Below are 16681 nucleotides of genomic sequence, written 5' to 3'. Positions count from 1 at the left end.
CTTTATTTTCTGATGAAAGATGAGAGTTCGATCTTTCATTTGGTAGTATGTGTGTTTACATAGTCCAAACACAAAACTTTCTGTGGACCTTGAAAGATCAGTCAAAATGCTTAAATCGGCTGGCACCCACAGCATCCCTTTTCTGAAAACGTCTGGCAGTCAAAGAGTTAACAAACAGAGGGTGAGCTAAAAGGAACTTTACGTTGTTGTTTATATAACGAAAACAGTGGTGGTTTGGCCCACAGCGTATCTCAGCGCATTGAAAGATAAGATTAAGAAAAACACAAAAGTGGTCAGAGACAGGGACCTGCAGGATATGAGAGGCCAGCATTGACACCTTTTGTAAAAACAAGGTCCAATGTGTTGCCATATGAATGAGTGGTACAGTTGACATGTTGGATAAAATCTGGACTAAAAAGAGAATCTAAGAATTCCATTGCTTTGGAGTGTTCACTAGTTCAACATTCAGGGTCGTCACCATCACACATCATTGGTGCGTGTAGACGTAAATTTGTCAAAAATATTTGTATTTCAGTCTGTTTAGTGTTTAGTAACCATTAAAACTGAAATAAGTTTATATATCTGGTAAACCCCTCAATATTTTTTATGTATATAACTCCATTCAAAAATATTCCACACTCTTATTTTGTAGCACATCGCCAGATGTAGAGAAATGAACGTGATACACTGCACTGATGAACAATGTTGTTAGAAGATGTCGAGGTTACAACAACTCTGTACAGGGACTAAACATGTTTCTTATTCGTCCAAATGCAAAGATAAAAAATATAAAATATCTTCAAATGAACATAGACTCAAATATTTATTTAAGTTATGCCCCACCCCCTGACAGGAGATTGGTCCAACTGGTGTTGCCGTAGAATAGATTTCACGTGACCCATACTCCATTCCAGGCTGCTTTTACAGAGCCACACGCTTTTCACTATAATTCATAATAATTCATTCTGAATTCGTACTATACGAACTTACACATCGACACTGTTTGTCCTTTCACTACTCTATCGAAGCCAAACTGCTCCATTTTGTGTCTGTTTACTTTCGTATCACACAGTTTTTGTCAAAATCTTTCGGCCTTGTTTAGCTTAGCTTAGCTTGCTAGCCACCGAAAAAGGGAGACGCGTTTGTTATCGACATATTGGCTCAACAGACGTCAAATGTGACCGAAAAGTGTCGTGAATATCGTTTGAAAATGTTTGCAATAAGGAAAGTCAAGTACAAAGAGGAGCTTTGTGGCGCACAAGAAGAGAATGAGCGATTACGTCAACCGATGGACGCCTTTTGCAAGCAGCCTCGAATTGTGTTGAACAGAGCAGGTTTGTCACTTATTTAATCAATGCTTTTCAACAATATGTCTATTTTGAAAGGATCCTTCATCCGGGCACTTTTTACCTTACGTTTACAGTTTTTCTCAAGTCGCTTTGGTACATGTCTCAGATAAGAATAGGTGCTCCTATTTTTGATGGTAAATGTTCTAAGAATTTTATAATACAGCAGGTTTACTCTTTATTTTTGATTCGTGGACATACCAACAACTAGAATGGAGGATGGAAGCCTAGTTGATAATTTGGTATTGTAGACAGAAGTGACTAGTTGGACCATTGTTTGTAACTAAATAAAAAACAAAAAACGTTTTTCTTTCTTAGCATAGAATTACCTAATATATTACATATAGACACATATTTATGCTAATGGCACATTGACACTAAGCCTATCACAATGATTAAAAATAAAAATAATTTAGGTTTGACATGCACTTATTGTTGGCTAAATTGATTTTTTCTCCCCTGGCTTTATTTGTTCTGCTTTGCTGCCCCTTAGAGGTGATTAATTTAAAGTTCTTCAACTCCTCGAGAATGTAGTACAGCTGATGCAAGCATGCATTTGTTAGCTTTTTATCAATAAATGCCAGATTTCACAACTTGAAATATTTCCTATATTTTTGTGCGGAACAATTAGTGTTACAGGCGTTGCAGAGTAACGTTGAGTGAATTCTGGAACAAAATACAGATACGTAACATTTGCCAGCTTTGCTCCTCTTTCGCTCAGGTGGCCCATGTGATAATGTTAAATATAAAACACATAACATCACAATAAACAGTCTTTACCAAACCATATGTATCTTGTGTCCCGCAGACGTCAGTGAAAAATATCTTTGTCCTGAGCGGCAGGAGCCAGAGTTCCCTGGCGTGAAAGAGGAGGAGGACTTGGAGCCTTTTCAAGTTAAAGAAGAGGAGCAGCCACAGCCTCCCAACATAAAAAAAGAGGAGCGGCTGCCACCATACATTAAAGAGGAGGAGCATTTCACAGAGTTGCCCGTGACTGGTGTGAATTTGAAGCGTGAAGATGAATGTCAATATGAAGAGAACAAAGGGGCGGAGTCTCCAAGCAGCAGCTCAAGACAACAAACAACAACAGAAGATGACGAGGACCACCGTGGAGGATCACAAGCAGAAGGTGATGACACGTCATACTTTCCTCACACTGATGACCATGAACAGTCTGACGGTGATGTGACATGTCACACTGACAGCAAACTTTGGAAATGTGGAAAAACATTTGTCTACAAGTCTCAATTGAGAAAACGTGTGATTGGCCACACTAAACCCTTGGCCTGTTCAGTTTGTGGCCAAACTTTTGCTCAGAAGGGAAGCTTAAAATTACACACAATAACCCACACTGGAGAAAAGCCCTTTGCCTGCTCAGTTTGTGATCAAAATTTTACTGAGAAGGGAAGCTTAAAAAGGCACATAAGTACCCACACTGGAGAGAAGCCTTTTGCCTGCTCAGTTTGTGGTCAAATTTTTGCTCGGAAGGGAAACTTAAAAATACACATAAGAACCCACACTGGAGAGAAGCCTTTTGCCTGCTCAGTTTGTGGTAAAAAATTTGCTCAGAAGGGACATTTAAAAGACCACACAAGAACACACACTGGAGAGAAGCCTTTTGCCTGCTCAGTTTGTGGTCAAAATTTTGCTTACAAGGGAAACTTAAAAATGCACACAAGAACCCACACTGGAGAGAAGCCTTTTGCCTGTTCAGTTTGTGGTCAAAATTTTGCTACGAAGGAACACCTAAAAATACACACAAGAACCCACACTGGAGAGAAGCTTTTTACCTGTTCAGTTTGTGGTCAAAATTTTGCTCAGAAGGAACTCTTAAAAATACACACAAGAACCCACACTGGAGTGAAGCCTTTTGCCTGCTCAGTTTGTGGTCAAAATTTTGCTGAGAAAAAAAACTTAAAAATACACACAAGAACCCACACTGGAGAGAAGCCTTTTGCTTGCTCAGTTTGTGGTCAAAATTTTGCTCACAAGGGATACTTAAAAATACACACAAGAGCCCACACTGGTGAGAAACCTTTTACCTGTGCCTATCGAAGCCAAACTGCTCCATTTTGTGTCTGTTTACTTTCGTATCACACAGTTTTTGTCAAAATCTTTCGGCCTTGTTTAGCTTAGCTTAGCTTGCTAGCCACCGAAAAAGGGAGATGCGTTTGTTATCGACATATTGGCTCAACAGACGTCAAATGTGACCGAAAAGTGTCGTGAATATCGTTTGAAAATGTTTGCAATAAGGAAAGTCAAGTACAAAGAGGAGCTTTGTGGCGCACAAGAAGAGAATGAGCGACTACGTCAACCGATGGACGCCTTTTGCAAGCAGCCTCGAATTGTGTTGAACAGAGCAGGTTTGTCACTTATTTAATCAATGCTTTTCAACAATATGTCTATTTTGAAAGGATCCTTCATCCGGGCACTTTTTACCTTACGTTTACAGTTTTTCTCAAGTCGCTTTGGTACATGTCTCAGATAAGAATAGGTGCTCCTATTTTTTATGGTAAATGTTTTAAGAATTTTATAATACAGCAGGTTTACTCTTTATTTTTGATTCGTGGACATACCAACAACTAGAATGGAGGATGGAAGCCTAGTTGATAATTTGGTATTGTAGACAGAAGTGACTAGTTGGACCATTGTTTGTAACTAAATAAAAAACAAAAAACGTTTTTCTTTCTTAGCATAGAATTACCTAATATATTACATATAGACACATATTTATGCTAATGGAACATTGACACTAAGCCCATCACAATGATTAAAACTAAAAATAATTTAGGTTTGACATTCACTTATTGTTGGCTAAATTGATTTTTTCTCCCCTGGCTTTATTTGTTCTGCTTTGCTGCCCCCTAGAGGTAATTAATTAAAAGTTCTTCAACTCCTCGAGAATGTAGTACAGCTGATGCAAGCATGCATTTGTTAGCTTTTTGTCAATAAATGCCAGATTTCACAACTTGAAATATTTTTTATATTTATGTGCGGAACAATCAGTGTTACAGGGATTACAGAGTAACGTTGAGTGATTTCTGGAACAAAATACAGATACGTAACATTTGCCAGCTTTGCTACTCTTTCACTCAGGTGGCCCATGTGATAATCTTAAATATAAAACACATAATGTCACAATAAACGATCTTTACCAAACCATGTGTAAATTGTGTCCCGCAGACGTCAGTGAAAAATATCTTTGTCCTGAGCGGCAGGAGCCAGAGTTCCCTGGCGTGAAAGAGGAGGAGGACTTGGAGCCTCTTCAAGTTAAAGAAGAGGAGCAGCCACAGCCTCCCAACATAAAGAAAGAGGAGCGGCTGCCACCATACATTAAAGAGGAGGAGCATTTCACAGAGTTGCCCGTGACTGGTGTCCATTTGAAGAGTGAAGATGAATGTCAATATGAAGAGAACAAAGGGGCGGAGTCTCCAAGCAGCAGCTCAAGACAACAAACAACAACAGAAGATGACGAGGACCGTCATGGAGGATCACAAGCAGACAGCCTGTTAGCTCGAATGTCAGATGGTGAAGACACGTCACACTCTCCTCAAACCGATGACTATGAACAGTCTGACGGTGATGTGACATGTCCCGCTGCCAGCACATCGTGGAAATGCTGTCAGTGTGGTCAAACTTTTGGCTGCCAGTCTCTATTGAGAAGACATATAATCAGCCACACCGGTGACAAACCTTTTGCATGTTCAGTTTGTGGTAGAAATTTTGCTCAGAAGGGAACCTTAAAAATACACACAAGAACACACACTGGAGAGAAACCTTTCGCTTGCTCAGTTTGTGGTAAAAAATTTGCTCACAAGGGATACTTAAAAATACACACAAGAACACACACTGGAGAGAAGCCTTTTGTTTGCTCAGTTTGTGGTCTAAAATTTGCTCACAAGGGATACTTAAAAATACACACAAGAACACACACTGGAGAGAAGCCTTTTGCCTGCTCAGTTTGTGGTCAAATTTTTGCTCGGAAGGGAAACTTAAAAATACACACAAGAACCCACACTGGAGAGAAGCCTTTTGCCTGCTCAGTTTGTGGTCAAATTTTTGCTCGGAAGGGAAACTTAAAAATACACACAAGAACCCACACTGGAGAGAAGCCTTTTGCCTGCTCAGTTTGTGGTCAAATTTTTGCTCGGAAGGGAATCTTAAAATTACACACAAGAACCCACACTGGAGAGAAACCTTTTGCCTGCTCAGTATGTGGTCAAAATTTTGCTCGGAAGGAAACTTTACAAATGCACACAAGAACCCACACTGGTGAGAAACCTTTTGCTTGCTCATTTTGTGGTCAAAATTTTGCTGAGAAGGGAAGCTTAAAAATACACACAAGAACACACACTGGTGAGAAACCTTTTACCTGCGCCGTTTGTGGTCAAAGATTCACAAGTAAGGCAGAAGCTAAGAGGCACAAGTGTGCTGGTGAGAATAGCAGAGATGAATGATGGTACAAAGATCATGTCTACCGCTGAATGAACGAATGATCTGTGTACCTGTATTGTATGTGTCTGACTTAACCCTATTTTTAAATTGAATTTGTGTTCAAAATGTTACATCAACCTGACAAGGGGCTGCAGATTTAAACTATCTGACAGCTATAATCTGGCATGTTTACCGGTAATTGTCCATTAATATGCATTGTGCCTTATATAATTTTTAAATTACATTTTCCATGTTTAATATTAAAGGTAATTACAATGACAGTGATTTTAAATCTACAATTTTGTGATCTATTTGTATTCGTAAATACTTTCTTATAATTATTGTGTGTGCCAAAACACTCAAAACATTGTATATAGTTTGTCTTCTTTTGTTACATTTACACTAGTATGACTCACTCTGTAAATATAATTAAAAATAAAAAAGGATGTCATCCATTATTATTGAAATAACTTTCTCTTTTTTGGCAAACCCCTTTACAATTTTAAAGTATGTACGTATATCCATCCGTTATAATCTTAAAAAAATAAATGTAAAATTAATAAATTATGACATACGAAGTGGAACAGAAGGGAGACAACGGTCCATTAAAAAGTATTACAGTGCATACCATAATATGGACTGAAGGTCTATGTGATTATGATAATTATGTGGCCGGGTGGTAAATACAAGAGTTTACAAGTTTACAACACTGTACATGAACTAAACCTGCTAAATGCATTTTTATTTATTTTTTATTTTTAAATTTTGTATGTTAGTGAATATGTGCGTGTGAGGGTGTACTTATTAGTTCACCTAAAACCTATTAAAAATCCCATACCGTTCACCTAAACCGAATACTTCAGAATCCAGCTAGTGTCGTGATGGTTGTCAGGAGACCCGAGGAAGGATCAAAGAAAGGAAAGTGAAATCCAGCACCGACCAGACTTTGCCTCCTACCCACCGGGTTACCAACCAGAGTCTTTCACCAACCGCAGAAACATCTAAATTCCAACAAATTAGGGAGACCTCAAGAAACCAAAGGAGAGACTGAGGAAATGAAGGAAGGAAGGATAGATGAAGCAGAGTGAGATCCACAGACATCAGCCTCCACCGATTCAACGACCAGAGGAAGAAGCAGATTGTGTTTGAATTTCGATAGATGCTGGTGTGGTGGATCTGGCATGCATGAAAACCCCCACCAAAGAGGGGAGCCGTCATCCCGGGCCAGGACAGAGCAAGCACAACCGCCCAGGGCCCCCCAGGCCACGGCAGCGCCAAGGGACAACCCCCGTCTACAGGCCGGAGAGCAAACCCAGGACATCCGGGAGAGCACCGCAACACAGCTCCTCCCAAGAGACCCAGGGAACGGCAAAGACGCATCCGCCAGCCAGCAGCCCACAGAAGGGCAGAGCCGCCCACGCTCAGGCAGGGGGGACAGCACCTATAGAGTTAACCCACTGGCATGCAGGGATTCCGAATATTATCCCTTAGTGCCCATTGGAGGTGAATCTTGAGGAGTTGGTGACTGTAAGGTGTCGTTTGATGTAGTCTGCTCGATCCTGCTAGCAGCAACTGGGTTCCTGTCTATACAATTTGCCAAATACAGAAACAGCAATGTAAGTTATCGTGATGTGGTGGCTCTCGCTAACAGGCAGAATTAAGTAACCAGATTTAGCTTAAAAGATAATATATACGTAGACCATGTTTCTATAAATGTTGATATTTCGTTTTTATTTGAGGCAGATCTTTTTTCCATTCAAATGTGATTTATGAGGAGGTTAGACCATTGGTCGATATTCAGAGTTTGTTTATTTTTCCAGTTAACAAGAATTGTTTTTTTTTGCGATAGGAAGGGCTCCAAGTGTAGATTGAAATTGTTTACGTGGTAAGTCAGTTGTTGTTAGGTCACCTAGCAAACACAAGTTTGGAGATAAAGGTATCCTACAGTCCAAGATAGCGGAAAGTTTTTCCAAGACTTTAGTCCAGAAATACATAACCGGAGTGCATAACCATAAAGCATGAAAATAAGTGTCTGTAGTGTTTTGTAAACACTGGAGACAAATGTCGGAGTCTGAGAGTCCCATTTTCTTCATCATATATTGAGTAATGTATGTTCTATTAATAATTTTATATTGAATAAGTTGTAAATTTGTATGTTTTGTCATTTTAAATATGTTTTCACAAACTTGAATCCAAAAGTCAGATTCCGGAGCTGTAGACAAGTCTGTCTCCCATTTCGAGATGGGTAAAGACATTTTATCAGTATACGAAAGTAACATATATTTTTGAGAGGTTTTTGTTGTTGTCGGAGAAAGCTTAGTAATATCTTTAGCTAAAAAAGGCGGTTGGAGCATACCCCGAAGTGTTGGAATTTGTTTCTTTATCATACTTTTAACTTGCAGATAATGTTAAAAAAAAAATCTTATTTTGTATTTTTGGAGCAAGGATGTATATGATATAAACATATTATCTGAGAAAAGATGGTGGAGATGTGTAATTCCTTTCTGCTCCCACACACCTAGATAAAACGATTGGTTGTTAAGTTGAAAGTGACGGTTATGCCATAGGGGAGAAAGCCCGCAGGGCTCCACTTGGGCTTTTGTAATCAGGGTGGCGGAAATCCTTGGGTTTTTAAAACAATTGTGTTGCTTAATCGATGTTGTAATGAAGAGTAAATCTAGAAGTCTGAGGTTATTACAATCCTTCTGTTCTAGTTCCAGCCAACAGTTAGTATCTCTGTTGGGTTGTGCCCATAGAATGATATATTGTAGCTGGTTAGCTATATAGTAGTGCATAAAATTTGGTGCCTCTCGACCTCCTTGGGATTTATTTTTCTGAAGAGTAGACTAATATTTGCTTTTTTTTTAAATTAAATTAAAATTAAATTAAAATTTTGTAACGGCCGTGTCCAACAACTGGAACCAGTTAGCCGTAGGTTTAAATGGAATCATTGAGAAAAAATAGTTTATTTTGGGTAAAACTTTCATTTTAATGGTGGCTATTCGTCCTATTAGAGAAATAGTCTTCTGCCCTTTAGAAGTTCACCGTTTGAGTTTGTGCAACCTTAGAGCGCCCTCCAGGGGTTGCTTTGTTCATTGTTTTGGTGAGAAGAGATGTTAACATTATTAACATTGTTTTACTGTTTCGATTTATATTTTAACCATTTTGATTTTAGTTAGAGCTGTGTAATAATAAGACAACAGTTAATTCATATGTTATTCAATCTATAGTCCATTGTTCTCTTCTCTGGGAAAGAGAAGTTGTTTCTGAGTTATCTATGTATCAGGAATGTTTGGAAGTTCACGCAGAGTTCTGTCCATAAATTTTCTGGTCCAGGAGGTGCCGGGACCAATTATTTACCCACATCTGTAGTGGACTAAGATACGAGCTGAAGATTTATTATCTGTTTTGTATTTCACCCTTCCCACAAGGACAAGGATGAAAGAGGGGGAAGTTTGGTGACGTGTATTGATTTATCATGTGACTGTTTGAGAAGGAGAGGATTGGCCGAAGAAGACAGAGGAGGGGTTTGAAGAGTCACGAAAAGGATACTAGTTTTTGGGACAAGGGGAGGAGCATCACACATGAGGGAGAACAATGGCGGAGTTCAGCCGATCTCATGTGTCCATAAGCTTATGTAAAAATAAATCCTGATTTCATCGATCTCATAGTCTGAGTTTGATAATCAACATTAACTAATGGTGACCCCGAACGAAAGTTTGTTTTGACGGTTGCGGGCTGCGGCGTTCACAGACGGGCGGAACTTCTAGGCGCCTAAATAATTACTTACGGTAAGTGGAGACGTTTATCCACGTAGGGAAGTTCTGTCTGTTTGGGACCGCTGCAACCGGTTTTCGTCTTCTAAATTGTCTAAATTTTTACATGAGGTCTGGGTGAACAGGTTGTAGTGGAGTTTGAAGTCGTTCGATTAACGGAGGGACGCGAAGTCTTTAATTTGAGATTTTACTACGACATTGAACTATACACGTACGTGGTGACGAGCATTGTTTACGGAAGTGCTGTCATGTTGGTTTATGCGCAGCTGAAGAAGCATTTTTAGACATACAGGTTGAAGCAAGCGGTTTTATTTTATTTTGTTTTTGGGACGGGAGTCTCTCCCCTGCGAAGCAATCGCTAGATCATGATGGTTATTTTATGAATTTTGAGAGGGATACGGATAGACGCGGAGGGTTTCTGCCGCTAAGTAATCTAGAGATCATGATAGCGCGCCTGCTGAAATTTAGCAGTTATATGAGGTCAGGATGACGCAGCGGTTTTGTTTTTTGCCGCTTGTGATTATTCGTTAGCACGTAATGGTTATTTTAAAATGCGCGCCTGCTAAAATTGAGCAGTAATGAGAGTGAGGACAGGTTGACGCAGTGGATTTGTGTTTTACCGCTGTTGATCGATCGAGAGATTACGTGATTCGTTATTTATGTATGTTAAATGTCTGTTATGTGTGTACGTTTTTGTGGTCGTCTGTGTTTATTCTTGTGAAAATGTTTATTTTGAGGTGAGGAACGAGTAACGTTGTCGAATAAATTTAACCTATTGAACTATCATACTACAAGTGAGACGTCACTGAATTGATAAATATTAATACGACTTGAATATAATAATGACTAAAGAGGTGAATAATTAAAATAAATAATGGAGGACGGTTTTGACTGCAACACCGAATGGTTTGACCTAAAAGTGCTTCCGGTTCATAGTCGGAACTTATTCTTAGATGCACAAGTTAAGAATGCTTCCGAGGTTTAAGTCGGAGCCATGCCCGAAAAACATAGACGAAAAATGAAAATACTGTTTACTGATTGAATTACGGCTTGCTGTGATAAAGGTTGGTTTTCACCGTTAACATCCGCGGTTTGCTTGGTATCTTTGATGAAAGTGGTGGAATTGGCATGCAAAAAAAAAAAAACGGCAATCGCTGGACAAAATGGTACAAGAGACTTTTGTATTTTCTTTAAATGGTAGAAGAGTCAGACGAAATTGTAAAAAAGTGGATCGAATGATGAGAAATGCTAGAATGTTGGCTTTGGGCAGTTCCGTTAAAATCGCTCGGATGGCTATGATAGAAGCTGGTGATGATAAAGTGACTGATTTTGATGCTAAGCTAACAGCTCCGCCGGCATATGCTGAGCCGCTCACGGAAAATATGTTTGATGCTATAAACCCGTGTACTGAATCACCATAAAAGACTGCGGTTCAAATGCTGCAAAATTTGCAGGCGCCTATATTGACTGTAAATGGCGGTAATCTCGAATGTGGATTGGAATGGTGAAAATTGTGATGCGAATCCTCGACCGCATCGATCTGTTTTGCAGGCCGCGGCGGACGGCTTGGCAGCTGGCGTAAACGCCTCTGTGAAACAATTGGAGGGAAAATTAGACGAAATATTGGCTATGAAGGATGACCCGCAGGAAAAATTGAACCAGGCGGAAGCTTTTAAATTGGAACTGACTAGACACGCTGAAGTGCCCCAGGTAGTTCGTAGCAAATGGCGTACGATTCTTTCTCGCTTTGAAAAAGCTGCAGACGACGAATTGACAGAACAAAACCGTTTATTATCTTTAAATGAATAAAAGAGTGTGTGCGTATGTGCCTGCAAAAGTTTGAAAAGTTGAGAGAATTGTTGAGTAATTGTATGAGACCTAGATAAAAAAAAAGTGGGGGCTACCCTGGTGGATTGGGTTTAACTGGGAGTGTGATTGTGAATGAGAAATGTGTGTATGGATATTTTATTTGTTTTTCTTCAATATCTAACTGTATGTTTGGTGTTGTTTTTGAGTAGATAAGACTGGTGTGATAATGGCGTTTGTTTTTCGAATGGGAATGTAGTAAAACAGGTTTTGCGATGTGATAATGCTAAGATTTTTTCTTTTTCCGCTCCCTCCCCTGTGTCTCAAATGGGGGGGGGGGGGGGGCTTTGTGTGTGTGAGATAGGAGTTAGAGTATAATGTGTCCTCGTGATGGAAGTTTTTCTCTTTTCTGGGTAAGAGAAGAATGATAAAAAAAAAAAAACAACAGTATTTAAAGGACATTGCTGAGTTCTTGTAGAAAAACATTAGATCCGATTTTTTTTTAGTGACTGAATAGAAAGTCTTTAAAACTATACTACTTTTGATACAGAAAATAATCTTATTAACTTTCTCTTTTCTAGGCAAATGAATAAAGACAAATGAAAAAATAATAGCATTTTGTATCAAGATATATTGAATTAACATAATTATACCTACATCTGGACAGTTGTGGCTAGATTTAAGATAGTTGAATGAGAAGTAATAAATGTTTTTAAAGACAAAATAATACTAATTTTTAATATTTGTTTTTTCTGAGTGTGTCATTTCAGAAACTGGTGCTAAAGTTCCAAAGCAGATGGGGGCTTGATGGCCCTCACTGGTTACAACCTGCAAACGGGCTACGCCCCAGCTGCTGCTACATTGTATTTACAAGTATTTCTAGTAGCTATTTTGAAGGGCATTCCCAAAAACAAGCTATGGTATAGTTGAAACATTTTTGAAGCAGGAAGTGAACTATCTTGCTATGATCTCATCTTCCTCGGTCTGTCGGTTGAGTGCATTGGATCAGGCAGGTGCATTCATTGGTTGAGGTGAGCTCCAAGGAGGGCCGATATGTGTCATCGGGTCCACGATTGCAGACAGCAACCTCCAGCGTCTGGGTGGACGTGGCAGAGGTCAAAGAGCTTCACGCCGCAGCAAAGTCATTCCCCTGTGCCTACCGACAATGATGGTGCTCAATTCCACAATGCCCAGTGACTGTGCACAAGCCTCGTTACAGAGACGTCTCTCCTCATCACTGATGACGGCTGTTTTGACTCCAGTGAACATCTCAATGCCTGCTTTGAACATTGCCTGAAACATCCGCCGCCCTGCCATCTGCTGGCCAGGACTGAACATTGACTACTCAAAGCCTATGGTCTCATCTGGGATGCGACACCTCCGGTCATTGATATGGTAAACTGGTTGTATGCAAGGCATTTTAATGTGTCGGATGGGGAGATGTGATCTATAGCAAGGTATTTCAGGAAATTGAAAACAACATATGTGAATTTGAAATAGGATGATTGGTAAAATTTATTTCAATCTTAATTACTCTATTTTCCGTTACTTGATGATTATTGGGTTTAGTCTACTAAATTTTTGCCTATTTTCTTGGGAGCATCAGTTTCTGAATTGGTACAATGGGAATTTAACAAATAACAGCGAGTTTGCTGGTTTTTGTATTACTGTTGTGTTTTATATGACCCACTACTATGTAGAAGAGGTGGGGTTGATTAGTATTTTAGGAATAATTGATGGTTTGCTCAAAGTAGGAGTGTTGTGATATTTTCGGCTCTAATTATAATACGTTTATTTTATCTGTTGAGAAGGTAGATATTTGTAAGTTTCTTGTAATTCGTAACCTGAAATAGATTAATGTGGCTAACTGTATTTTTCCCTGACCCCAAAGTCCTCACATACCAGTGTCTCAAATTGTATCTGCTTGTGCTCATTTTAATTGCAGTGACCTGAATCTCTCTCTCGTTTGCCTCACAATCACCTGATTTAAAGGCTTGTGTTATTTACGACGTCTTTTGCGGAAAGCTATAGTCTGGTATTCCTTATTTATGAGCTACGAAGCCTCGGTGTGTCCGCCCTTTGAAATACCATACGTGTTTGAAAAGATCAGAGTGGATCTTTGTCAAAAGGAGGGTGTGTACACATGATAGTTAATTAATGTAGACGAATTAGTAGATTAAAAAATTAAAAGGTTGCGGGGTATTGGTCTATACCCCAACTGACTGTGGGTGATTTTGAAGTGATAATCCACAGTCTGAATGTGATAAATCTACAGAGGAGGATCAAGCTGTGACAGAAAAGTAAGTTTGAAAAGGAGACAATAATGAAGCATATCGCCAAATTAAGGTAATTATATTATATAAGAACGATTTTCCAACAGAGAGAATTCCAATGTGGCAGCACGCAACGCCGACTCGTTTATGTGCTACGCGAACTGTTGGATCCTGTTTCGTTGTTGCTTTGGACAAGAATTGTCCGTAAGTACATGTGATGTTAAGAAAATAACACTGTGTATTAATTTTAGTTAATTAAGGACAGTATTAGAGATAAGAGACTGTTGTGCAATGTAACTAACTATTAGCATGAGAGTGTGTCGTGTACAGTTAGCTAATACACATTGTTTGTTATTGTTTTTTGTTTTTGTTTTACGACAACCTAAAGAGGGTAATGGTCAGAGGCCATTGTTCAAAACAACAGCCCAAAAGGAAAACAAAGTCTTGTTATTTGGAACGTCGTTAACTCGCTGTCTAGCTGGTGAAATCTCGACGCTTCGGAGCGAGGACAGCATAAATAGGAAGATTATTTCAGCGCTCCAAGTCACTATAAATGCTATCCAGAAGTGGAGTAAAGTTTAAATGAATTAAATCAGTTAATTTAGGTGAGATTTTTATACCTAAGTATTTTAAATTACCTATAGGAAATGAGTAGTGTGGGTCCTGGTTTGCAAGGTTCCATGAATTTTCTGTAATAGGGAGTGGTGTAGATTTTGTCCAGTTAATAGAATAATCTGATAAATTTGAGAATTTAGTTGGTGTGTCTGGTGCCCAACTTGTGTGTAATCGTGGGCTGTAATAGCCAGGCAAAAAAGAAGGGAAAGGGTTTTTGTCGACTCACGAAGAGTGTTACAAACCAGGGATTGGAAGCCCAAAAGAAGAGTGAGCGTCGAAGACGACTTTGGCTGGCTGCGATCAACCGAGCAAACCTACCAGGCCAGGAAAGGGCTACGGATTTGCTCCGATCACTTTCTTTCTTTCTTTCTTTCTTTCTTTCTTTCTTTCTTTCTTTATTTTCTGGAGAGCTCAGTATTGTTCATTCAGTAATTTTACCGATTTGACATGTCATCATCATTGCTCTCTTTTTTCTTTTGTATGTGCGTGCGTGTCAGTGTGTGTGTATTCATTAGTTCACCTAAAAGCTATTAAAAAATCCCTTGCCGTTCACCTAAACCGAACACTTCCAGCCAGTCGTGAGGCCGTCAGGAGACCCGAGGAAGGACCAAAGAAAGGAAAGGGAAATCCAGCACCGACCAGACACCACCCACCAGGCCACCAACCAGAGTCCTTCACCAACCCCAGAGACATCTAAATTCCAACAAATCAGGGAGACCTCAAGAGACCAAAGGAGAGACTGAGGAAAGGAAGGAAGGAAGGAAGGAAGGAAGGACAGACGAAACAGAATGAGATCCACAGACACCAGCCTTCACCGATTCAATGACCTGAGGAAGAAGCAGATTGTGTCTGAATTTCTGGTGTGGTGGATCTGGCATGCATGAAAATCTCCACCAAAGAGGGGAGCCGTCGACCCCTGCCAGGACAGAGCAAGCGCAACACCTCAGAGCCCCCCAGGCCGCGGCAGCGCCAAAGGACGACCCCCGGGCCCCGCAGGTGCCACCGGCCGGAGAGCAAACCCAGGAGCAGGAGCGCCGCCCACCCCAACACGGCCTGCGCCACCAACCCAATGCAGCAGGACGGGGCACTGCAGGCCCGCCAGGCACCCCACCGGTCCACAGCTCCCGCTCTCCCAATCCACCCCCACCATCCACCCCACCCCAACCCAGCCCCAGCCGCCCCCAAATCCCCAGACCCCCTCCCCCCCACACACACACCTCCACCAACCGGAAGCCCCCCAGACCCCGACCCCCAGATCCCGGGCATCGGCGCCGAAGAGGGGCCGGACAGCGGAGCGGAGAGGGCACCCGCGCCACCCCACCCTCACCGCGTGGAGGGATGGAACACCGGGGGCAGAAGGCGAGATGGGGGCACCGGGGGACGGGCGGCACCCCCGAAATGTGACCCCACCCAGTGTATATACAAGTGTGTGTGTGGTGCATTAAAAAAATTAATAGGGGGGGGCACGGACAGGGGACTGCAGCACTGCTCTATACTGCGGTCTGCCCCAACCAATGGCACCCCCCCCCCCCCCACACACACACACACAGTTGTGTGGTGCATTAAAATTGGAGGGGAGTTGTCGGGGGAAGACTGTCTTCAAAAAATAAAAATTCACTGACGGAAATTGGCTTCTGACATGACATTGATTAAAAACAAAAAACAACTTGTTCTTTTTTCTCATCTAAAAATACATGTAAACAACAGTCAACCAGCGTGGAGCATAGAGGAAAACAAAGGGGATAAATACAACATTTAAAAGAGCTTCACTTGTATTTTTTTAATGACTTAAGGTAGATGTGCGAGACGTCGTGTAAACAGTGCCTCAGAGCTGTTGCTGCTTCCTGTCACTAGGTGGGGATAAGGCATCAGAATTTTATTTACCTGTATATAGAAATGTAGTCGACGTAGTAGTGGTAAAAGAAGAAACCGAACAATGAACATCATGGACAAGTATTTAGTTATTAAATGCAAACAATAATAAAAGCACTTTATTTGCTGATTTTGGAAAGAACCCGCGGCCTGAAATAAACAGCGCCCCCTTTCGGCCAACCAGGAAATTTCCCGTAATATTTCTCTTATTATGTCTCGTGACTGGGCCTGGTCTGGAGACATAATACCCATAGTGGAGATGGAGTCAAGTTTAACAAACAGAGGGTGAGCTAAAAGGAACTGTACGTTGTTGTTTATATAACGAAAACAGTGGTGGTTTGGCCCACAGCTTATCTCAGTGCATCAAAAGATAAGATAAAAAAACACACAAAAGTGGTCAGAGACAGGGACCTGCAGGATATGAAAGGCCAGCATTGACACCTTTTGTAAAAACAAGGTCCAATGTGTTGCCATATGAATGAGTGGTACAGTTGACATGTTGGATAAAATCTGGACTAAAAAGAGAATCTAAGAATTCCATTACTTTGGAGTGTTCACT

The 16681-nt window shown here is 40.6% G+C and overlaps 1 protein-coding gene across 5 annotated transcripts; it reads left to right on the top strand.

The window, feature by feature from the left end:
- Positions 1–899: 899 nt before the first annotated feature.
- Positions 900–15793, top strand: LOC147175261 (uncharacterized). 5 transcript variants are annotated; one of them, XM_086074388.1, is made up of 4 exons: positions 900–1334; positions 2155–2475; positions 3600–3709; positions 4530–4674. In XM_086074388.1, exons 1-3 carry the CDS (start codon positions 1211–1213, stop codon positions 3698–3700), a joined length of 546 nt encoding a protein of 181 aa, XP_085930514.1. In that variant the 5' UTR covers positions 900–1210; the 3' UTR covers positions 3701–3709; positions 4530–4674. The 5 variants fall into 5 exon arrangements, with proteins under 5 accessions (XP_085930514.1, XP_085930513.1, XP_085930512.1 ...); XM_086074387.1 differs by lacking the exons at positions 3600–3709; positions 4530–4674 and adding an exon at positions 14823–15793; XM_086074386.1 differs by lacking the exon at positions 3600–3709 and having other exon boundaries at positions 4530–6236.
- The last annotated feature ends 888 nt before the right edge of the window (positions 15794–16681 follow it).

Source organism: Leptonotus elevatus, chromosome 4 (genome assembly GCF_054856555.1).
Source record: "Leptonotus elevatus isolate MCC_2025b chromosome 4, RoL_Lele_1.0, whole genome shotgun sequence".
NCBI lineage: Eukaryota > Metazoa > Chordata > Actinopteri > Syngnathiformes > Syngnathidae > Leptonotus > Leptonotus elevatus.
Note: the sequence above shows the minus strand (reverse complement) of the source record. Positions and strands in the feature narration are given on the sequence as shown.